We start from the raw sequence: 24,758 nt of genomic DNA on the forward strand, positions 1-24,758 counted from the left end.
CTCTCCACAGTCCATCTTACATATTTATTTTGTATTATAAGAGAGAATGGGAAGCGGAGGCCACATTATTCCACACGCCAACAAGTCTTGAGGAGTGCTGTGCCAGTGTAGCAGAGCCATGCTGTCAGGCCATTAGCAGAATTGGATTCACACTGAGGTTCAATTTGGGTTAAGTATCCCCAGCGGAGGACCCCAACAGGCAGCGAGGGAATCCTGATCTTCTTTAGTAGGCCATTTTACTGCCTGAGCAAATAAGCACATTTGAAGCTTAGAGGCGTTCACTTAAAAAATGAATATGAATATATGAGTGAAGCGCAGACAAGCAGAAGGGTCTTTCAAAAGAAATACAACTAAAAGTGTTTAATTGGTATACTGTTTTATTTAGTTGTAATGTAATGTTTTAGAAAAATACAGAATATTTGAAATCAAATAATCAGGACCTCCCACTAATACCAATATTTGTATTATATTATTATAAAGTCAAATTTGTATGACATTATAGAAGATCAACATTATCACTACAGTCTGTAAAAAATTGCCACCAGCTAAAACAGTAGAACCCATTGGTTAAAGTAATTATATGATGCTATAAAGATGGTATTACATTATCCATGAATGCATTGCATTTTTCATCAGAGCTCAGGGTCAGACTACATTTATTTCATTTTCTGCCAGAGGTTACATTTTCATTTCACAAAGTAAATTAACATTTCAATTAATATGTATGAATGGATGTCATTTGGTGGACCATGTAGAGAAAAAGGGTGGGAATGCAATATAATGGCAGTAAAAACATACAAATAATATTCATCATGCATCAATCCTTTAAATATAAATGATATTTATCTCATCTCAACTTTACACAAGATATTTATATATTTTTTTTGATATGAAAGTCATTCACATGTCATCTCCTGTCCGAATTACAGTGCAAACACACCAAAGAAGAAATGATAAGAAGATGTATACATATTAATGTATATTACATGAACACATTTGTATCACAGAGATTCTTTCTGAAGTACATGTAGGATATTTGATAATAATGGTGGCGCTGTTGAGCCATTTTGCCACGAACATTCACGAAAACCCAATTCTACGTACATTTCCACCAGGTTGGAATTTTCTGCCAAAAATAAATATATATTTCCATATGTTTATGCCCTCAAATTTGCAATCCATTTGGTAAATTATAATGATAACAAATAATGTGATTCCAATAGGGTTCTACGACCTGATGTTGTTCGTGTTCAGACCCTAATTATTACAAAAGTGTAAGTAAAACCAGAGCCAACACATTTTGAAAACAACAAGGATATAACCATTAAAACATAAAAAGCACAATGTAGTTTGTTGGTTTACCAAGATTTAAAAATATACATGTATCTCGACAGCTCAAACCCAATAATTATACATTATTTATACTTTGTATCCTCTTTTTATAGCAAACATTGTTGAATAGCAAAGTAGGGAAAAACTGGCTCTACTCAAGGTCCACTTACTCCCTTTGGACCTTACAGTATGAGCTCTAGTGTAGAAAAGTGAGAAACCTACGAGTGTTTATCAATAGTTATGAAACGGACAAGTCAAATCAAGCAATCTGATTGGTTCTTAGCCGTGATATAATGAGCGTATATCACGGGTAGAATTGTAGTTACTTTTCACAACAAGTTAGTATCCCTCCGCGTCTGAGAACAGCTACAACCGTTACAACTGTTACATTACGTCCGTTACGAAACTAACTAACTAACAAAGTCGTGAGCTATTGCTTAAATAACCAACTTTCCAAACTGTATTAATCCCAATTAGAAAGGATCAAACAGGATTTCCCAGAAAAACTGACTAATCACTTAAAAAATATTGACAATACATGATTTATTCACAATTTTAGAGGCATTTCAAAGTTAAAAGCTTTTATAAAAGGTTACCTGTAGAAAAGTGGTCCTTCAAACGCTTTTTTTAAATGTACACTCTTTGTGCGAACACAGGAATTATTAAATATTTATACTTTTTCGCCCTCTTTCTTCAGCAAACAAAGTGTTTTATGGGCAAGGTATGAAATGATAAACAGCCTCACCTCAAGATTTACTTAGTCACTTTCGACCCTATATGCTTAGCTATTTTTTAACGGTAAAAACAAACTCTTCAGCTCCTCGAAACCGCTTGTTTGGGGTAAAGATGTCATCGTCGGAGTACACGAGGGGCCGATCTGTCATCGGTTGACGTGGGCTTCAGCTTAATGGTGGCAAATGGGTTGGTACCCCTTCAAAATAAAAGGAACAGAAAGAGAAATGGATGTTGGAGGAGTGAGAGACAGAGTGCAGAAAAGCAATATCAGAAAATAGCATATTTTAGCCGAACAGCGAAGGTTATATCAAGAGAAATGAGAAGTTCATTTCACACCGTAGAAGCCTCATCTAGCGTGGTAGTCACGGTTCCCAAACGGCCGTAACTGAAATGGTTTCAGTACTAAACTGCACTTCAAACCCTAATGGAAGGAAAGCAATTCTGTGCCGTTTAGATCACGGCCCTCTGCTGTTGTTCGCTCGTTTAATGGGTTCATGATATACTTCAAAGAAATATCGTTATTGTCTGTAGTGCCGTTTAAACATTTTACAACCTGAGAGAGAGCCAGAGGTGCATTGATCTTACCTCGGGAAAAGTTGTGGTTGTGATGCATGTGGTTTTGTCTGTGGAAAAACACACGAGAAAGGAATGAGTGAGAGAGAGCCAATGGAAACGGTAAAATGTAGACGCATGATGCACTAATGGAGGCTCAGAAAGCTGCGGCCCTCGACCCCTCGGCCCTCTGCTTTCAGTCGGATCTCAAACACGAGGCTCTGAGATGTATTGAGATAGGCAGCCTCACACACACACACACACATACGCACAAGAGAGCAACCGCAACAGAGACAATGCAGAAACATCAGGGAAAGTTATCAATGTAGCGAAAATACATTTTTCTGTATCGTCACACTGCAGCATCTCAAGGTTATATATCGGACCCTTTTAGTCACAAGGACTTCAAACATGGCCTCAGATTACAGCATGCCAAAACGAGAACACACACACATAACATTTCTACATAGGATGGGCAAGAGAGCAACAGTAACAGAGACCATGCAGAGGCATCAGGGAAATGTTATCAATGAAAAATTGTTCAAGCAACTTTTCTTGAACAGCACCTACGAGAGAATACTTTTGATGTATTCTTCACACTCACACCTCAAAGGTTATGTACCAGACCTGTTAAGTCACAAGGACTTCAAACAGGTCTCAGATTACAGCATGCCAAACCAAGCACACACACACACACACACACACACACACACACACACACACACACACACACACACACACACACACACACACACACACACACACACACACACACACACACACACACACACACACACACACACACACACACACACACACACACACACACACACACACACACACACACACACACACACACACACCCTCCTCGCTCTAACACCATCAGCAGCTGGAGCTCCCTCCGTGCGTCCACCAGAAAGAGGGCTGAGGAGCCGTGGAGAACAGGAAGCTGCTGCAGTGCCCCTGCTGGACAGACTGGTGAATAGATTTACACGAAGAACCTTCATCAGAGCTGTCCCATACACTTAGGCTTTGTGATGTTAAAGCGTGTATCAATGCAGTTTTATGAAGGGATTATATACTGTAACTTGTGGCTTTATTCATGGGAACTGAGTATTTAAAAGTTATTTATTAAAAGATAATTATAGGTTTGGGTTGAAAGTTGTTAAAAAGCATGTAACTTCTTATTTCCTGGGACATTTATGAACTTATTTCCACATAACAATGGCAGACTTCAAACGCTTTAATAATGATGTATTTACAAACAGAACGTGGAAAAAACCAAGAGTATGAATGGATCAATAACTTTTTAAACCAAATTATATCCATCTACTGAGGATCAACCAACAGAATTTTGGTAGGCCAGAAATTGTTCTTATTGGTGCTGCTTATACATTTAAAATATCTAGTATTGACTTTACTAACTCTGGTCCCCAAATACTTTTTATAAAGACTGAAGGAAAAAAGACAAAAGTACATTTATGATTAAAAAAAGAAGTAATAATTGGTTAAATAGATTTATTTTTGACAGATAGTTAATTGATGATATTGACACTGATCAATAATCATACTGACAGCCTTACCTTTTTTTCTGATTTAGACTCGGCCCTTCTGTCAGGAGTCGGTGTGATTGGCCGCATCTCGTATTGATTATTGGATGATGAAGATGGTGGAGGGGGAGGGGGCGGGGGCGGGGCTCCGCTGTAGCTGTTGCCTCCCGATTGGTCAAGCAGGTTACTCATGGAGTTACTGCTTCGGAGAAATGATTGTCTGAAATTAAATTAAGAATTGTTTTTTTCATTCCCCTGAAATGCTTTTTGTCCTTCATACTCAAACGATATCAGATGTTAACACCATTAATATTAGGGTTAGGCAAAGGGATTTAATTTCAAAATGAAATGGTCAGTGCATTAAATCGACATTCTTTTTTTAATTATAGGCATACAACCCTAGCATGGGTCTACAGGGACTGAGCAAAGTTTTGGTTTGAACACTTTTACTGGGTTTCCTCACAGCAATGGGCCACCCAAATATATTAAATAGTTCATGTTATTATTCCAGGCCTCCACTTCATGCTGACCCTCTTTTAAAATATTGAGCCCATAAAACAATAAGGACAGCCTGGGGGAGCTTCACAATATATCCTGTATCAGGTTGAAAAGCAAATGGCTGCAAATAAATAATTTATTGTCTTTTCTTCGACTGTGAGAGGTAAGGCATAAAAACACGAGGCAAGCCGCTGTGGGACCGCGGTCGAGACAGGCAGCATTGTTAAAAATACTTAATACATAAAAACACAATTCATTTTTCAAGTTAATTCATTTGGGAGAGTGACATTGGGTAATGCAGTTCTGTTTGTCATTCAGTAATTCACGTGTGCCATGGCTTTAATAGTAGATTAACAATTGATAGAAAATATACAATGAATCCTATTCATCACATCATGAATAGCGTACTCAAAATATGATCATTAATGTGTTAGACTTAAGCCAATTAAAGAACAGTTTGAAGCAAATAATGTGATAAGTCATGCTAGTAGTTTCCTTAAGTCGGTGGTTGTGCTAAACTAAGCTAAGCTAACCAGCTGCTTCAAATGCTGGAAAGCTTTTGCCATGATGTTAGTGCACAGTCGGAGTCATTCACTGTATCAAAAGCCTGCTCTTTGTATTGTTGTGCACCGACAGAAATGTTAAAAGAGTTTAATTTTTATCTTGTTTTATGGTTGTTTTTGTCACTCACCATTTACCCGTCATTCCAAGCTTCCTGATTATCTACCTCTTGTGTGTCTCCCGTGCTCATCAGCATCAGCCCCGCCCCTGATTGTTCCCACCTGTGTCTTGTTGTCCTGTGTTTAAATTCCCCAGTCTCCCATGTGTTCTTCGTCAGTTCGTCTTGTCTCATGCCGAGGTCAGATCTATGCTCTCCTTGATACCATGATGGTTTTGTTCACTTTTCGTCATCTCATCAAGAGATTAGAAAGTGTTTATTTTTGTTCATCTATTGGAAAATAAAGTATCTTACAAATACTTTATCTCTGTCTCCTGGGTCGTGCAATTGGGTCCTATACCTTGAGTTTCTGAGTTCGTAACAGGTATGACATGTAGTTTTTATTGAACACAGTGTATTGGATGTTTACCCAGAGCTGGGTGCTGTTGGAGGATCGTCCACCTGCTCCACATAGGAGGCTGGAAACCATCCCTGACTGAAAACAAAAAAGCCAAACAGTGAAGTTAACGGAAGTGGATTAGATCAGGTGTTACGGGGCCCTATTATGCTTTTAAGGGTTTTCACTTTCCTGAAGTGTGTTATATAGGTTTGTGTGCATGCAAATGGCCTGCAAACGCTGAAATCCCAAAGTTCAATCTAGCAGCATAATCTTTCAAGAAATGTGTTTTTGATTTTCTGTTGTTCTTCTGACCTTTTAATATGTTCTTTCCCCTTCCACGTTAATATAAATAAATCACTTTGGTTAACCAGCTGGTTTGTTCATAGGAAAATTGACCTGTGTCTAGAACAATAAATATAAGAATAATTGTACGCTTCTATTGGCTAGCGCTCCAACACATTGTATTTGATAGGCTAAGGGGCGGGACATCTCTAAGCGGTTGACCAATCACAACAGAGCCGGCCAGCTAACCAATCAGAGCAGACTGGTTTCAGACAGAGGGTGAAAAGAGGTGCTGCAGCACAGGCAGTATGAGAAAAATAAAGAGCTTTGTGAACATTAAAGCATGGAGACATGTCCCAGTAGAGACACAAAATACTAATATGAACCTGAAGATGAGCATAACATGACCCCTTTAAAAAAATGTAACTTCTTACTTCAAAACCCTAATGTTCTGTAAAGTTTCTATCGCAGAGTCACTGCATCTCACAGCTTTTTGAACATTAAAGTATGTAAACATGTGACAGCAGAGACACTACATACTAATATCAACCTGAACATGTGCAGAATAGGGCCCCTTTAAGCCATACAGATGCCACACACATACACATTCATCGCTCACCGTGAGCTGCTCTCGGTGCATCCGTACAGCCAGCCGTTCCTGGGCTGTTGGACCAGCACAGAGATCGCCTCGCCCCTGCTGAAGGGCAGCAGGGTGGGGTTGGAGGCGCTGGGCTGGTGGGCCACCCGGGCCCTCGTGGACCTTCCTCCTGCAGAGCGAGACACGCTTCCCACGGGAGACGGAGCTGGAGAGACGAGGAATGAAAGGGGCAAACAAGAGGATTTGTTAAAGCACGAGTCAGATGATGAACCAGCTTGAACGTCAAAGCAAGATCTCTTGTGAAATGATTAATTAAAAAAATAAAGGCGGCAAGTATTTTTTAATGATGGCCCTGGTATTAGTAACACAGAGGGTTAGCAGCACTACTAAATACTTTACTTTATGCATGATTATTTTTGCTTGGATGGCAGTTAATTGAATTACACCAGAGAGGGAGGCAGAATGTTTGGGCTCATTAGCGTGCTGCATGCAATGTTTCAGAAGGGCAAAAGTGGAATATAGGAAGAAATGCTGTTTAATATTCTAGAGATTGTTTATTGTCTGTTTTTGATACTTTGGTTCTTTATCTTTTCATTCCCCCTAGATAAGCAAGCCAAGTAATTAGACAGACTTTCTGCACAGGAATGAGAAGCTGTGCAAGTGTGCAAAATGATGAAGCAGGAGAGAAAGATAGAGAGAAACGGAGATAAAAGGCTTAAAGAGCGATAAAGAGGGGGGGGGGGGGAATTAGCTCTGGTGGAGGCATTATGGGCCCCAAATAATTTACTAACATAATGAATATTACAGAAACACTTTAGGGATACAGGTAACATTAAATATGTGGCACAGAAGTGAAATTCGGAATATTACAGTGATAGGTGTTTAGAGCATTCGAACAGCGGTTAAAACGTAGTGTCAGTCAGTGATGGGAGAAGTATTGAGATGTTTTACTTTAGACAAAGTACTCTGTTGAACTACACCACTAGATATAAAAGTTGTGATGTGACTTACATCTGAAATCTGAGTATTTGTACCAAAATGTAATTAAAATAAAATAAGTAAAAGTATTCAGTGTGCAGGAATATGTTCCGATGCGATGGTGTCGATGCATGTTTCCGCTGATCCAAGAGGCTTTCTGCAATCGTTTAACTGATAGAAAAAAAGCAACACTTCAATTAGTTTATGAGAAAAATTCTACAAATCTTGGGATTCATGCTTTTAACCGAACGAGAACGGAATGGCAAACCTGAACCTCAAACATTAAAATAGAGTTAAATGTACTATTTTCAATCTGATATAGAAGTATAATGTAGCCGAACAAATTGAAATAATAAAAAAACTGTAAAAATACTGTGACTTCGTGCTTAAAGGTAGGGTAGGTAAGAATGGAGAAACCAGCTCGAGTGCGCTAGAATTTGAAAATACACAACCGGAAAAAATCTGCCCCTTCCTTCAGACTTCCTTACAGAGCCCCTCCTCCAACACACACGAACGTGCACATGACCAATGAGGGCACGAGATAAGTTTGTGCACAGATGGAAGGCTGACAGGCAGGTAGGCCATCCAGTTACTTTAGCCGGGCCGGCTCAGATGATTGGTCGTGCTTTTTACAGCGCCACGGCTTCCACAGATGAAATGTTTTTATGTATTTATTGTCAAAGCATTTAATGTATGCATTGCTATCGGGATGTTAAGAGCATTCCATGGAATATAACAAAAAGTGTTTCTGAAGTGAATTACCTACCCCACCTTTAAGTACAGTGCGTGAGTAACTGCCCATACTGTAGTTACCATCCAACACTGGGGTCAGTAAAATGTGTTGAATGAATCCCCTCACCCCTTGATGGTATTTTGCCGAGGGGAAGCTCCTCTCTGCTCTTCCTCATGTCCTCTTTCATCAACATCTGTACAAAAACACATACACCAGTTGGAGTTAATATATCTTGTGAACCTCAGGGTATAATGTGATCATAAAAGCAAAGAAGAAACAAAGAAAAGCAGCTCATGTGTCAGAAATAATGGATTCTACAAGGAGGACATTTATATTTGAGTTCCAACAATAAGTCAACGTATCCATTCATAAGATAACTGCCAAATGTTATAATAACCAATTAAAATTAAAATGTTTTCATGCTAACATTTTGAAAATGCTGTGTTTAGCCTGTTAAATATGTATGTAAATATCACCTTGAGCTTTGAGAAAGTAGGATGGACATTTTTTATAGGGTTTTCTGACACTATATAGATCAAAAGATTAATCGGGAAGAAATCTCCAGATCAATGGAAATGTATTTTTTCTCGATCAACTGTCTGCAGCCCTAACTGTAGAAGCACAGCTGAAATATCTGTCTAACGCGGCTCACTGCTTCTCTCCGTTATAAGCAAAGGATAAATCCCGCGTTGGAACAAAACAAACACAGAATCCATGTTAATCCTTCGATTGTTATTACAGTAGGATGTGGGATCTGCGGGTTCGTTGGCACGTCACCTCCAGATGAGGAACAGAAGGAAACTGACAGGGTTTATCTCAGGGACGTCCCTGTTGTTTATTTAAATGGTAATTTCAGCCCTCCTATAGAGAACCATATGGCTTCAGTTTGTGAATTATCCATAGTGTTTTAATGCCACTGTCTTTAGATACAGAGCCGTATTAAATTTAGAATGTATTATAAGATCTGTGTTTAGATGATACAAGGTCCATATTTCAGTTAATGTGAATGTTTGTAAAAGAAATACAGCATATGTATTTATTTTAATGCCAGACAATCTGTAATCTCTGCCTTTCTGTTCCAGCTGCAGGTTTAATCCTTCTTTAGAAAGCTTTGACAGAAAACAGATGGCTTTCAAATTAAATCAGCCTCTAACCAGCAGAGGGCACTCTTGTAACAAAAATATTATTGCAATTATTTACATGTTCCCTTTAGTACACTGCCTGTGCATAAGTATAATCAATTTCTTTGTTTCACAGTTCACAACATTTACCCCAAAAAGTGCAAAATATTTGACTGGTTCAACCTCTGTTATCCATCTCACAAGATATTAACCTCGAACACTTCCCCTCAGTTCACCCCCAAACACAGGATTATGTCTTACACCAGGGCCCTTTCTCATTTCATCAAATCCCCCTCCTCGACTCCTCGGTCCTCCGGTAGTGACCCGGAAATGAATTTCAGCGCGCCATGATGAAGGACATCTCATTTCTCTAAATGCACTTCGAGGAACGAGGATCGAGCGTCGAGGAGGCTCTCTGGAGGAGCTATCACCGAGGATACACTGATTGGTCCTCCACGGTCCTCCACGGCTCCTTCGTGGATGCAATTCCGGGAACAGAGATGTTTCAAAGAGTCGTGACGCACGGCCGGACTTATCTCAGCCAATGACAGCTCTGCATGCATCCCCTGGATATTATGTTATTAACTGCTTTCATCGCGACGCGATGTTTACAGTGAGAACAGCTGTGAGGTCCGTGCAGAAAGCAGAGCAGTGTGTATAATATATATCACTCAGTATAACAGGCCTACTCTCTTTATTTGCTTTAGTTTAGTAGATATCTACAAACAAGGAGTCTATATTTTTCTAAAACCATTTAGTGCTTCACATAATAAAATACACAACGGCTGTTAGGCTGTTAGCTGTAGGAGCGTGTGTGTGGTACAGTGTGTAGGTGTGTGCGGGACAGTGTGTGCGTAGATGCAGCGGATAGACAGGTCTCAGTTGGTTTGGTGTCCTCTGCTTACTTTTAATACTTGTAAATAAAACTTTTGGCCCGTCATTTATTTTCCTCATTGTAGCGACCAGAGAGGGGGGGGAGGGGATATATCCAGTCTCTGATAGTGTTACGTTATTATGAGAGTGCTCTGTTTGATTCTGAAATTGTATATTTTTATAAATATATATATGTGTGTGTGTGTGTGTGTCCGCATCTGTAGCCTGTTATTGTCTCATTATACCGCACTGTCAATGAATCAAAGTAAATATATAAGTCATCATGAACACATCTGTCCATCAGAGTGCTGCTGTGCCTCCTGTCATCATTAATGGACGTCTCTTTAAAATGACCGCTCAGAGGAGAGGAGTTCTCATTTCTCTAACCGCCTGCTGCTTCCCCTCCTCTCTCCTCGGTTCCCCTGCTCGGCTCCTCCGCTCGCATCTCCTGTGGGCGGGACTAAGTCTCGAGGATAGGGGTCGAGGAGGGGAGTCGAGGAGGGGAGTTAGAGAAATGAGAAAGGGCCCAGCAGTTTATTTTTGGGAGTTTTTAGAGCAACTCTCGTTGAACAATTCAGTAAACACAACAGATTTCTTAAAACTGAACTCACCAAGTTTTCCACAGAAGTGGGGCGTCTGGCCTCTGGTCCTCTGGTGGCCCCCGCCTCCTCCGTCCAGGCATCAGCCCTCTGCTGAAGAGACCCTCCTGTCTGCAACACAACACACACAAGCACATGTGAATAATGGACAATTATTTCCACAAATAAAGAAACAAACTAGTTGCTTTTTACATCAAAATATGTCATTCAGGTGAATATTGTAGATCCGAATAGTTTAATAAGAGAATCGTTTTTTTCAACCATTTCCCATAGTAATCTACTTGCCAGCAATGTGAACCCAGAAATGTTGAGTATCACAAAAGTGTTATAATAGAAATGTATAGTACGGGCCCCCATTACATAAAAACTGCCCAATGCTAATTTGCATGTTGGGGAATGTGCACAATTAGCATACATTTCATTAATTAGCATTATTTAGCAATGACAATAGCAAAAAAAATTGCTTGGCCGATTTTGAGAACTTTGGTGTGGTTTTAACGTATATTGAGGATGTTCATTTTTAGGATAATAAATGGCAGTTCTGAGTCCCATACAACTTTAAATAGAATCAATAGAGGTTTCTCAATACTCAAATTTCCCCTCCTCGACTCCTCGGTCCTCCGGTAGTGACCCGGAAATGAATTTCAGCGCGCCATTTTGAAGGACATCTCATTTCTCTAAATGCACTTCGAGGACCGAGCATCGAGCATCGAGGAGGCTCTCAGGAGGAGCTCTAACCGAGGAGACACTAATGGGTCCTCCACGGCTCCTCCGCGGATGCATTTCCGGGAACGGTGGAGGCGTTACGCACGGCCGGACTTATCTCAGTCAATGACAGCTCTGCATGCATCCCTTGGATATTATTTTAGTATTTTGATGCTAATACTTGAGTACTTTTACTTGAGTAACATTTTGAATGCAGGTATTTTAGTGTAACAGAGTATTCCTACACTCTGGTACTTCTAGTTTTACTCAAGTACAAGATCTAAGTACTTCCACCTCTGCTTGTGGTAGTTTTAAATTACTTAAATTATTTTATCTCAAAGGTTGACGTTTCCTAATGTTCTGCTTTCACCATAACTCACTTTTTATGTATTTTTGTCCGTTTTTTCATGTAAAGAGTATTATTTTACTGTGTTATTCACTTTGTAAATCATTGAGACTTAATAACGCTGTTCAAAAAGCCTTATCAACAAAAGGCAGAGCAAATGTCTCTTCAAGTGGCAGCAGTATAAGAGGTTACAATGTCATATTTAATGTTATGAGCCTTGTATTTACATTGTTATCGTACTTATCTTACGGAGAGTTAAGAACACACGTCACATTATCTCTCCGGAACTACCTGTGCAGTCTCAATATGATGACTTAGGGTGGATACTGTACAAAAGATGTCTGTCACACTTTAACTGTTTACATAAAGTGGAGTCATAAAAAGTCCATAGTTCAAAGAGCTGTTAGAGGCATCAGTCCTGCTTAACAAACTGAGTATCTTCGTTCTGCGGATGAACCTCGTTATACCGGAGGAGGGTTTCCCCACGGGGGCCGATAAACTCTCACATAATCATTACACATTATTGTGAAATCTCTTTTAAGTGCCGTCCTGTCATTGTCTCCCTCACATCACCTCGCAATGACTTGTAAGACAAACCCGACGTTTGGCACTTGTAGTCAATAAGCCAAAGCAAACTGTAAAATATTGAGAGGATATTTGAAGTGAGGTGTATACCTTATTCATGAGGTTTGCGATGGATTGGATCAGGCCGCAGTGTTTCTCCGACAGGAAGCGGTATCGCCTCTCCTCCTCCTTTAAAGCCTCGCTGTGGCTCTCCCTGAGGAACTGCACATACTCACTGCAATCCTGAGGAGACACATCATTGACAGTGGGTTACATATATATATATTCTCTACAACAGGGGTGTCCAAACTACGGCCCGGGGGCCAAATGCGGCCCGCGGACCGTTTTGAATCGGCCCTCAGCAAATTCAAAAAGTATAATGCTCTCAAATGAAACTTGTGCTTGTCTTATATTGTACTTCTAAGACCACTATAATACTCAAATAAATTCAGTCAATTAAAGTTGGAAACATTTTCCAACATATCTTAGTTGATAAGAAAAAAGCCCAATGACTTATTTACATAGCTTGAAATACACCCTTCATATTTCTCCTTATTATAATCAATCTGAGGCTTCTGTTGTAAGGGATGAGCTGCCAACACTCACAAGCATCATTTACCTACATTTGATTGATTTAGCTAACTTATAACTGAATTTATGAGGCGATATAACTCTAGTGAGCGGCCCAGCCCTTCGTATATATTGTTCTGTATGTGGCCCTCGGAGAAAAAAGTTTGGACCCCCCTGCTCTACAATGACACATTCATATATTGTACATTGGTGCAGATGTTTTGCTTCGGATGGCAGAAATAGAAAGAAAGAAACCTGGTTGACTCCTCTCCTCAGCTGTCGGTCCATAGACACTGCCTGGTTGTGCACTTCCATCTCATAATGCTTCCTGCTGTCCTGCAGAGGAGAGGACTCACATTATGTCTGTGTGAAGTGAAAATGAACCTTTTTCCCATTCATTCTAATAGCATATTTTTTGCTAATGACAATGATAGTTATTCATTTTATATTTTTTCCATGGAAATAATAATGAGAAACAGTAACAGCTTCTCATTTCAATTGCCTTTTGACCTCGCTGTGCCTTTGTTTTGCCCACATTTGCTGCATTTCTATCTTGTAGTTTAGAGGAAAATGTTTTTTCTACAGTCTAAACTTACTTTTAGAGTGAAACAAAAGTACTTGCTTAGCTTTAATGGAACATCCTGACTTTGGTTGAGTGTTGTCATGTGACTCAGGGTATGTAGGCTACTAAGTAAAATACATACCGTTACTTTTTGGTTAGGTAAAGATACAATAATTGTGATACGCCATAAACAAACATTACCTGGGTGATAATATTGATATTGAAGTGACTGTTATTTTGTATATATTGATTGTTGTGTTTTTTAACCTACAGTAATGTGTGTAAATGTGTCTGTTGATTGTGTATATAGGATATACATATTTTATACATATTTTTATACATATCTGTATATTGTATAATTGTATTTGGGATTGTTGGAAACGTCATTTCGATCTCTCTGTCTGTGCACACAAACTGAAAGATTGACATTAAAGTTGACTTTGACTTTGATATGTTTAGCTAAACAAACACAATTGGCAATGGCATTTCGTTGAATGAGAACATTGTGTTTTTAGTAGACCAGATTGCTCACTGATATGTAAGTTCTGTCCTTTCTAATGTTGTTGTCCATCTCCCGAAGAACCTCCATAGAGAACCAGCGGAACTGGAAAGTGACAAAAATATATAAAACACATTAGAAAATTGAAAATCCGAGTTTGATCACGATAACAAGTCGTGATGGATAGATAAGTGTAGTATTAATGGTACTTACTACTCCATCCAACTCCACAGTGAGTCTTCTTTGGCTCTCAGAGATCTGAATCAGGACATCCCCTTTAACACAAGCGCATTACTGTACATGTTACATCAATAATATCACTTAAAGGTGAACTATCATGCAAAATGCACTTTTGTACGTCTTTTATACATGAACATGTGTCCCCGGTGTTCCAGGGAACTCACCAAGAGTCAGAAAACACAACCCTCTCTATTTTCCTCCATACCCAAATCTCTTAAAAAGGGGCTGCAACGGATCTGATACAGACTGATCCAGATTTGAACACTTCTATGACGTCACAGAAGTGGCGCTACGGCTATTGGGCCAACTCCACCAATCAGGAGGAGACAGCCACGGACATTGCTGTTGGAAAGCGCTGGAGACGCTGTAGTACATATGCCAGGCCTGTAGATGGTGCTGTTCTCACAGAATCAGCTCATGCAAAGACAGTGTTAAATTGAGCGAAATGAGGAATGGCTAAAATGCATGATCTGTTTGGTATTTTGAAAAATAAAAAGTATAAATATGACTTGTATAGGTATGGTCCTACACTATATTATTCAAATATAGCATGATAGGTCCACTTTAATACATAACTTCAAAACAATAAAAATGTAATATGATATACAGTATTATGTAGCCTTTTGTTATAGGATCATATAATCTTTCCACTTGTTCATTTCCATCAACTCATAACCCAAAATCAATCAATAACCCTAATGTCTTAAACACACTACAGGGAGAACTCTGTCTCTAAAAATAGAAGTTGCTTTTTATTGCAGTTTCAGATAAGATAACATGTCCTTCATTGTTCTACATGGACATTTCTCTTGCACATACATGCTGAGGACATAGGCTTAAATGCACATGTTGAGTGTGTAACAGTAGTTCTTGTAATATTAATAATATAGTAATACAAATGAATGAAAGTCAAGAGTGTCAAATACTAAAACCAGGTAAAATTTACCATATCATCAATAATTATTAACAATATATTAGTCCCCGATAAAACCAAAGCATATAATACCTGTTTCTTGTTTTGATGGAATTGTTGTATTAGTTTAACTTCAAATATAATATTCTGAACCGTCTCCCTGAAAGCGTCTTCTCAAATTCTGAATGTGTGTTGGGTCGTTAAAAATCTCATTTGTCTCCACAAGCACATACAGTATATTTCATATTGATATATTGATAAGTTCCCAGCAGCCTCTCTGCCTTTTCCTCTCTCTGTCTCTGTTCCCTTATAAGATTCACAAAACCACAGGAGATTTCTTGTCTTTCAACTTCACAAATCCTCAAAGAATGGATGACTAATATCCTGCACTATGGCAGAATAATAATAAAAAATCTAAAACCCATTTCCTATGTTGCAACCAGGTAGTCAGAAACTTGGGAAACGGGTTAAAAAAAATAATGTTTTAGATACTTAGCGATCAAGCGTAATGCTAATACCTGAGAAACTTAAACCAGAGCTGTTTTAAAATGTTTGTGACTTCTTAATGTCATTTTTATCCTAGTTAACTGCTATCGAAGCTATGCTCTGCTAGCTGTCTGAGGCTAACATGTTGCTAATATAACAGATACTTTTCTATTAAGCTAACTAATAAGTATCACGCTGTTTAGTCTTTAACGCTTGTAGACTTACTGTTACATTGTTAATTTAATTGTATCAAAGCAGCTAAATGCTAACAAAGCTAGCTGCTATACTAGCTGTCTGAGGGTAACGTGTCGCTAATACAACTGCTAATTTACTGCTTGGCTAACTGTTAAATGTCTTGCTGTTTGAATTTTTACTCGGGTAGACTTTATGTTAATGTGTCACTGGTGGTACTTCATTTCTTCCTGGTTGAAGGGGTGCAGTGTCACTTCTTTGAAAGTTAAATACACTTTTACTACAGTGGCTAAATCCAGTTTCCTTCTTACTCTGTATTTTTAGACTACCTTTGTTCTGTGTTAATGTTTCTGACCTATGAGGGTGTTATCTGATGCTGTCATTTTTTATGGTGTGATCATTATCAATGAGTTTCCAAATAGTCTTTTGACGCAACTGCTACTGGTAAATGCCAAGTGCTTTGACACTGTGCTTAGATATATATATACTGTATGTTTAGGTCATTTTTAGGGGCAAAAAAATACCTAAACATATGATAAAAGCATAAATCCTTTTTTAAAGCAGTTTGACCATTACGTTTTGCCATCATATTCTGGAGAATGTATGTTGGAGTTGTTTAGTTCGACCTGTCAATGGCTATGAAATGCACACTGGGATCCCTTTCCTGTAGTGAAACAGCACTGTTACAGTACACTAATCTCCAGTTTGAACAAAATCTTCAACCCCAGCCACTAAACCTTACTTGACTCCCGTTTAGAGTGGCTGGGTTAAGTGAGCTGAGCACGGCCGGCTGCCTGTCATCATCTTTTATTCATGTTGCCGGCGGGCTTCTGATACCTGATCCAACATCTTTCTTTGAAGTCACAGAAAAACAAACTCAAACATAAGCTGTGTTGCCTTATGCAGGGCACGAGCCATTGCTAGTTATATACTGTAACATACAACAAGTGTTACACTAAGTCTTACACACTTACACATCAAAGAGTATGCTAATAACACACACACTATGCATTCACTGTGTCTTAGTTACTGTAAAAGTAGAGTATCGCCAGAGGGCTGGTCTTCATGATGCGGAAGAACAATGTTGAAATAGTTTAATAAGTGGCAATAAACACATCAAAGACAAAACGCTCACATCCTGGATTGTAGATAACAGAAGATACCTTCCTTGTGTTTCTGCTCATTAATTGGGAGATTGCAAAAGCCAGCTGAGCGTAAACATGTTCACACGTACCTAGGGAGCGTGAGGATATGGTGTGGAAAGCCCTCTCCCCAATCTTTGAAAGTGCACTGAAGTAGGCCTCACCGGTTACTGCCAGATCTGAAACACACACACACACACACACACACACACACACACACACACACACACACACACACACACACACACACACACACACACACACACACACACACACACACACACACACACACACACACACACACACACACACACACACACACACACACACAGTCTGTCTCAATTTGAAATGCAAATGTGTTTGTTACAAATAATTTCCCCTGGCATAGAACTACAAAAGCAGCTACACAGAGCCATTAATCATGAGAGCATATGTTAGAATTAGATAATATGTTTAATTATAAGCAGGAGTATAAAATCAAAATCATATTTATTTCGATTAAATAAACCATTAAATCTTTCTTTGCCTTCCTCCCTTGATATCATTTTTGCCTGGTATCATATTATGGCATATAAATACATACCATTTTTAAAGTCATTTTATCTGTTATCTCTACGCATGTTTGGCTCTCCCTGTGCTATTTTAGGTAACAAGTATAAAGAGTGAGAAAATCCATCTAAACCAGAGGATGGGGTAAAAATAAAAAGCCTTTGTATTTTAATCCAAACTATCTTTTCCTAAACCTAATCAAGTAGTTTTGAATTCAAACATATGGGTGGTTATGACACAATATCATCTTAAATGACCCCCAAATTGTCCTTTAAAGTGGTATGCTTTTTATACACTGTGGCAGCGGGGTGTGGTTTGGGCGCGGGCTGCTGGAGTGAAGGGAGTGGCTCGGCCGGAGGCCAGACAGCTGATCGGAATCAGGTAATCAGAGCCGGAATAAAAGCATGTCGTAACCTGGTTCTGGTCTGTTTTGCAGTAGGCGGGATCCTGGAAGGTAGCCAAAGGACCGGTGAAGGTTCCCACCCGGCCAACGTTTGAGACCCGCGTATATTTTTGTTTGGAGTTAATAAACGCCTGTGTTCAACCAACCTGCTCTTTCCGTCCCTATTTGAACCCTGTGTGAGCGGAGAGGCTCACATACACCTTCCCATAAAATCACATTGTGCATTTAGACAACCTGCTATTATGGTTAAATGTCTACTCGGCTAGTGTATCCCTTTACAAAGTTTACATATCCCAAAATGCAGTAACCCTAACCCTACTGAATGAGGAGCCTTCTTAATTTTACAAAAGACAATCTGATTTAATCTATCAAAAATGTATGATTTCAAATTACAACTAAACTAACAGTGGTGCCAAATCTAGGGGAAGCTAGCGGCTAGCCTTTGCTCAAACTACAGTAAATGTATATTATTTGCTGTCGCTTTGTAGGCCTACTTGAATTAGATATATACATATTGATGAATTAACATCTTGGGGATTTGTTATCCCACACAAATAATATTGTAGCTAAATCCAGTCATTGAGAACAAAAACAGCTAAACTAGTCCTGCCTAAAGCTAACTAGCCTAGCTTAGCAGAGTAAGCTAAGTAAATGGCATAGGTTTTAACTAGTGAATTCATGATTAGATTTAGTTTGGTTGGGTTTCTTTTAAATGACATTGTAATGTATTTAATTGAAAATAATTTATAATTTGGATTTAAATCTTCTTTGAATGTTTTAAAGCCTAAAAAATTCTAGTTACTGCTATCTGCGTTTGTTGGGCGGTAAAAGTCAAATGGGGTGAAATCTCAGTTTGACCTCAATTAAATGTTCGGACAGGTTTAGATCCCAAAGCAGAGGTTTGCTGGTCTTTTATATGGTAAATGTTAAATGTTCTGTATTTAGCTCTTTTCTACCATAGTGGAAACAGCGCAGCGGAGGTGATTAAGCTTTAGCAGCATTTTTTAATAAGGTGAGAATGACTTGTTTTTAATGAATGGGGATACAGCCAGTACAAACCAACCAATCAAGCACTCCCAGAGGCTGTGACGACTAATACATATCAATAGTTAAAATCAATGTGATGGTACTTTAATAACAATGGGAGATCCTGAGCAACATCCACTACCGATTTAAAAAGTTGATTATTATTAGGAAGAGAAGATGCTTCAGTAGAATCCAAACACTGATTTAGTTTCGGTTTGAGCTTTAGCTTATTAAAATGCCATGTATTTATTGCACTTCCCTGCAGACTCTGGGAGGGGATTTATAGACTCTGGGACACATCATAATCTGTACTTTATGTCTGCTGGGCTTCTGGTGCAGCGGCGCTCCTATGGTGTATTTGATGATGTATCATTACTGCTCTTGCACATATTAAACACCTACTATGATGTTGAATAATGTTAAAAGCTTCACCATAAATGTTACTGTCATTGAACTTAATTTGCATGACAACATTTAACATTTAATGCACTGCACAGGGATTAGAAGATATGTTAAAAATGAAGACATAAAATATAGACACAATTAATATGCCTTCAGGTTTAATGAAACACTAGTCACAAATAGAGCAGAGGTACAATTTCAAGACTCAGTATCCCTGCCTCTGTATGTGAGAATAAGATATCCTGTAGTTGTGGTGCATTGTTTGTTTGTGAAAATATACTGCAAGCTATTTATAACGACCTCTGGGTTACAGGCCCATAATAAAGGCGATAATAGCATCAGGATAATACCAAAGCATGTGGACTTTGAATTAGGTCTAGTTGACCCGACAGCTTCCATATAAAGCCATTAGAGGTTGGTTCATTTACTGCCATTTTAATGGTGCAAAAATGACCTTAAAGTAAAAAGTCTCATGGGGAGATGTTCTTACTTACCCTGGAAAGCATGGACGTAGCTGTTTCCCAGTGAGACAAGTTTCTGTAGACTTGGGTTGAAGTCGTCCATCAAGCTCTGAAAAACACACACACACACACACACACACACACACACACACACACACACACACACACACACACACACAAACTTTGTTCAATATTTCAAAGTCAGAGGAACTTTAAAACCAAACTAAAGGGGAGTTAAAGGAATCCATCTTTAATTCAATCTATATTTATGAGCACAAAGTCTACCTCCATACTCCATTTGAAACAGACTCTCGTGAATTCACATCATGTTTGCTTAGTAGAGAAGACCTTAAAAAACTTCACTATTAGAAATGTAGTTCATAGAAAAGTATCTGAAGAAGAAATCAAAAGACATGACAGGACACTCTTACTCCTGTGGTTATCTTTGGCACCTCGTAGGTAAGTTTGTTGTCTAATTTGAGCCTCCATACTGAGTATCTGTTACTCACCGAGTAAATCCCCATGGTGGAGCGATACAGCTGATCACTATTCATCCCCGACATGTTTATATCCACAGTAGCTGTCAGCGAAGCCTTGAGAAAAGTTTGCAGAGTTTTAAGTAATCCGACAAATGTACCACAGCCTCTGTAAAAATGGAGATAGTATTATTAAACTGGACGTGGAGTTGAGGAGAGGCGGAAGTGTGTTAGTGTGTTGGTAACTGACACCACTGTTGCCTGAGAGAGACTGGAGTAAATAATTAAACATGGCTCGGCCATAAAACACACAGACATATGCTGTAAACCCTGGGCGTGTGTGTGTGTGTGTGTGTGTGTGTGTGTGTGTGTGTGTGTGTGTGTGTGTGTGTGTGTGTGTGTGTGTGTTTGTGTGTGTGTGTGTGTGTGTGTGTGTGTGTGTGTGTGTGTGTGCGTGTGCGTGTGTGTGTCTGATCCTATGTTTTATTCAAGACTATAACAGAGTTTTCACTCTATACTTCATAAAACCCTTAAATATACAGGAAACAATACATTTTAGAAATTAGTCATGAAAATCAGAAGCCCTGAGAGGCAAGTCTAAGAAAACTAGTCTGAGTTAAATATTTTTTTTCTTTACTGCAGTGTTATATTATTATATTATATTATTATATATATTTTTGACAAAACACTACAGCATTTCAGAAAACGCTACAGCATTTCACAAAACCCTTTCAACTTTTACGGAAAGGGTATTCCTTTAAGGAGAACACTTCTTGTTTGTGATTGGACAGAGCCAGCCAGAGAAGCACTGCTGTGATTGGTTGTTTTTGCTGCCTGTGACGAAGGGAACTTCGTCACTATGGACTGACGGCTTTGGGCCGGGTGATATTGCACTTTATTAGCGTGATTGCACAGGACTGTTGGCAATGTATTGGTGTTTGCACATGATTTATACGAGTTATTGAATTGGTATTGGTTTAACTGATTAAACCGTATTTATTGAAATGTCGTCTGGATGCTGGTATAAGGATGACAGCGGGTGAGTGTAATCAGGGTGCAAATAATATGTTGAATGGCTGTGGCTAATGATTGTGTGCACTTGGGGCCCTGGGTTGTCTCCTCCCCCCCTCACTTGTGTTTAATTGCTCCCCCTCACCTCTGTCTTGTTAGTGTCTGTGTATTTAAGTGCTGTTTCCGTGATTTAATTGTAATACACGTTTCAAAATGATGCCGAAGTAACAACAGAATGATACAGGTTAGTAAAAACCATGAATTAAAGCTCTAAAATGCGTGTTTTCTGAATGAAGATCGGATCGATCCGGCTAAACTAACCTAGCTGCTCCGTCCACACTCACAACAACGTCATACAGACTGAAATAAAGCAGCGGCTGTATTCGCCAGACAGTCTGTGTTTTGTACATAATAATAATAATAATAATAATAATAATAATAATAATAATAATAATAATAATAATAATAACTTGAATTGATATAGCGCCTTTCATAACCTCAAGGTTGCTTTACAAAGAAACATACAAGGACATGACATGTTTAACTTCTGTCCAGTTTCTGAACAGATATGAGGAGCTGTGAGCTCTGTGTGCTAACAGCTAACAGCTGATGTTTTGGGACATGTTGGCTGTGGGTGCTGACCAATCACAAAGCATCATTTCTTGACTGGCAGCAAAAACAACCAATCGTAGCAGTGCATCTCTGGCTGGCTCTGTCCAATCACAAACAAGAAGTGTTCTCCATAAAGAAATGTCATTGTGTTTTATGAAATGCTGAAGCGTTTTTTGAAATGTTGTGGTGTGTTATGAAATGCTGTAGTGTTTTGTGAAATGTTGTTTTGACCTGAACTTCAGGGCCACCTTAGATTTTAGACCCATTTAGAACAGGTGTGTTGAAGTGAATATAACAACACACACTTACGAAATATGAACTACCTCTCAAGGAACTTAAAGGTTAGCCCAGTGTTGTCTGCATTTTAACTGCAGTCTAAAGTCCCAATTTAGCCAAATTGGTCCGCTGACTTATGAAAAATAAATTATTATTTTACACATTGTTTTTGCAAATGACTACAGTGGCAGGTTTGCTTACAAGGCAGCCCCCAACACCTAATCTATTTCAGTTACTGCAGTCAAAAAGGGGTGTTTTTAGACAACAGTGGAGGACTTTAGGTCTCGGGGATTGGATTTATATGGCACTGGATGCACTGACATACTTCAATGATGGATTAGTTTTTTTCGTACGATTTGTTGATAGAAAGGACATACTAACATTATCCTTTATATCAGTTCTTCACAAAAGTGGGTCCCAAAGAAATCTAAAAGGTTCAGCGAGTACTATTTCAGAACAACTTAAAAGAGTAGTAATAGTCGTAATTAAATATTAATCAGGCAATATTGAATGCTCTGCTCATGAAACCATTGAGGAAGTTTGTATTGAGAGGAAAATAAAAGTATAAAATGTGTCTATAGTCTGCATTAACATAAAATGGGGCTATATACAGTAAATATGATCTACTTGACTTATCTAAAAAACTGTAGTATATTTTGAAATCTGTGATCCAAATCCTTTAATACAGTTATGCCACCTATATTTCTCCATTTTGATTGGTTAATGCAGAATTCAGTGGTCATATGTGCTAAAAAAATCCCATAATCCTTAGACTTTAATCACTTCAGATGTCAAAATCCTACTTGCAGCGACTGCACGGGACAAAATATACACAATTTTAATATGAAAACAGACATTTACTAAAACATTGAATGCATCTTGGTCATTGGGCTTTTTCTAGTTCCCACACTTACACATAAGATATATTGGTTACTGATTAAACATGCACTTCTTCCACTAATAAGCGCCAAAAAAAAAGGCAGGGAGAGAGTTTTTCTGCTATATCTGATAAAAAAATGGCAAAAAATACACAATTGTATATGAAAACCAAAATGTAATAAAACATTGAATGCATCTTGGTCATTGGGCTTTTTCTAGTTCCCACACTTACACATAAGATATATTGGTTACTGATTAAACATGCACTTCTTCCACCAATAAGCGCCAAAAAAAAAAAGCAGGAAGTGAGTTTTTCTTCTATATTTGTTCAAAAACTCCAGAGAATCTGAACGAAAGTCATTGATTTTTCTTTTTTTACTTACTTACTTCAATCATCATATCTTGGCATTCAGCCCACTCCTGTTGCGAAGCTGAAACACACACATGATTGAGCTGCAATCGCCCCACAGCTCCGAAGGATTTATTATTCTCAACCCTGCAAATTTGTTGTTCCAGTGACATGTCAGAGTCAGTGAACTCCCCATGAACTCCCGGAGGAGAGATGCAGGAGTCACAAGAACGCATGATGTATTCCCTTTGGTGAAGGCATGTAGGACGGTGTTGTAATGTTTTATTCTCTTCACTGCATTCATGTAGTAGTAATATAACCTTTATTTAGCTACAGGCATATGAGAGAATTGAGACAGGAAGTAAAGACGTAAACTGGGAGACCTTTGGTTCGTGGTGTAATTGAATAATGATAGATTAAAGAGCGATAGAGAGAAATTGTACACTAGATGGCACTATAAACTAAGTGCACACATGACTTGAATTTTAATCAGCTTCTTGACGCACTTATTTTATGCCTGTTGTTAATTCTTCTCTTTCTTTCTTTTTCATAATTTAAATATTTTAGATGTTAGCACCCATATTCTTACACAAGAAGCTGACGTATACAGATCTAGTGACGCATATTGATTGTAACCTATCAAATATCTGATCACAGGCCATCAGAGACGGAAGAGATATTTAGATGCTTTTCTTAAAGGGGTCCTTTTCTGCTCATTCTCAGGTTGATATTTGTATGTTGTCCCTCTACAAACAAGCATAATAGGGCCCCTTTAAGTAAAATACATAATAAGAGAAGCCAATACTCAAGTAATGAAGTGAAAAGCTTGTATGTAAAGTATTATATTGCAGCAACATGTACCCTGTTTACATTAAAACATTATGTGTTTTCTCATGTGTTAACATATTGGCAGCATTTCAGTGTTACCAGATGTTACATAACAGATGGATTATTTCATTTTCATAAACTGTTACAGTGCAATTTGTTCTAGAATATTTGTAAATATGTTCGTAAAATCTTAGTCTGAAAAGTAACTATTAGATAAATGCTATGGAGGAGTAAAGAATACAGTAGTTTTCTTCAAATAAGTGTAGTAGAAGTAGAAACAGGGTAATACTCAAGTGAGCACATATAACCAAAATGTACTTTTTCCACCACTGCAGATTATTGTAGTTCATAAATGTAC

General features: G+C 38.6%; 1 protein-coding gene across 1 annotated transcript; it reads right to left on the reverse strand.

The window, feature by feature from the left end:
- Positions 1-649: 649 nt before the first annotated feature.
- baiap2l2a (BAR/IMD domain containing adaptor protein 2 like 2a) lies at positions 650-20,707 on the reverse strand. The gene is made up of 14 exons (XM_079644454.1): positions 20,479-20,707; positions 20,003-20,078; positions 17,221-17,307; positions 14,369-14,430; positions 14,189-14,260; positions 13,350-13,430; positions 12,636-12,767; positions 10,922-11,020; positions 8,443-8,509; positions 6,627-6,810; positions 5,756-5,821; positions 4,203-4,389; positions 2,653-2,690; positions 650-2,263 (listed from the first exon to the last, which is right to left on the reverse strand). Exons 1-14 carry the CDS (start codon positions 20,530-20,532, stop codon positions 2,182-2,184), a joined length of 1,287 nt encoding a protein of 428 aa, XP_079500580.1. The 5' UTR covers positions 20,533-20,707; the 3' UTR covers positions 650-2,181.
- Positions 20,708-24,758: the final 4,051 nt, after the last annotated feature.

Source organism: Notothenia rossii, assembly GCF_949606895.1.
Source record: "Notothenia rossii genome assembly, chromosome: 8".
In the NCBI taxonomy this organism is placed as follows: Eukaryota; Metazoa; Chordata; class Actinopteri; order Perciformes; family Nototheniidae; genus Notothenia; species Notothenia rossii.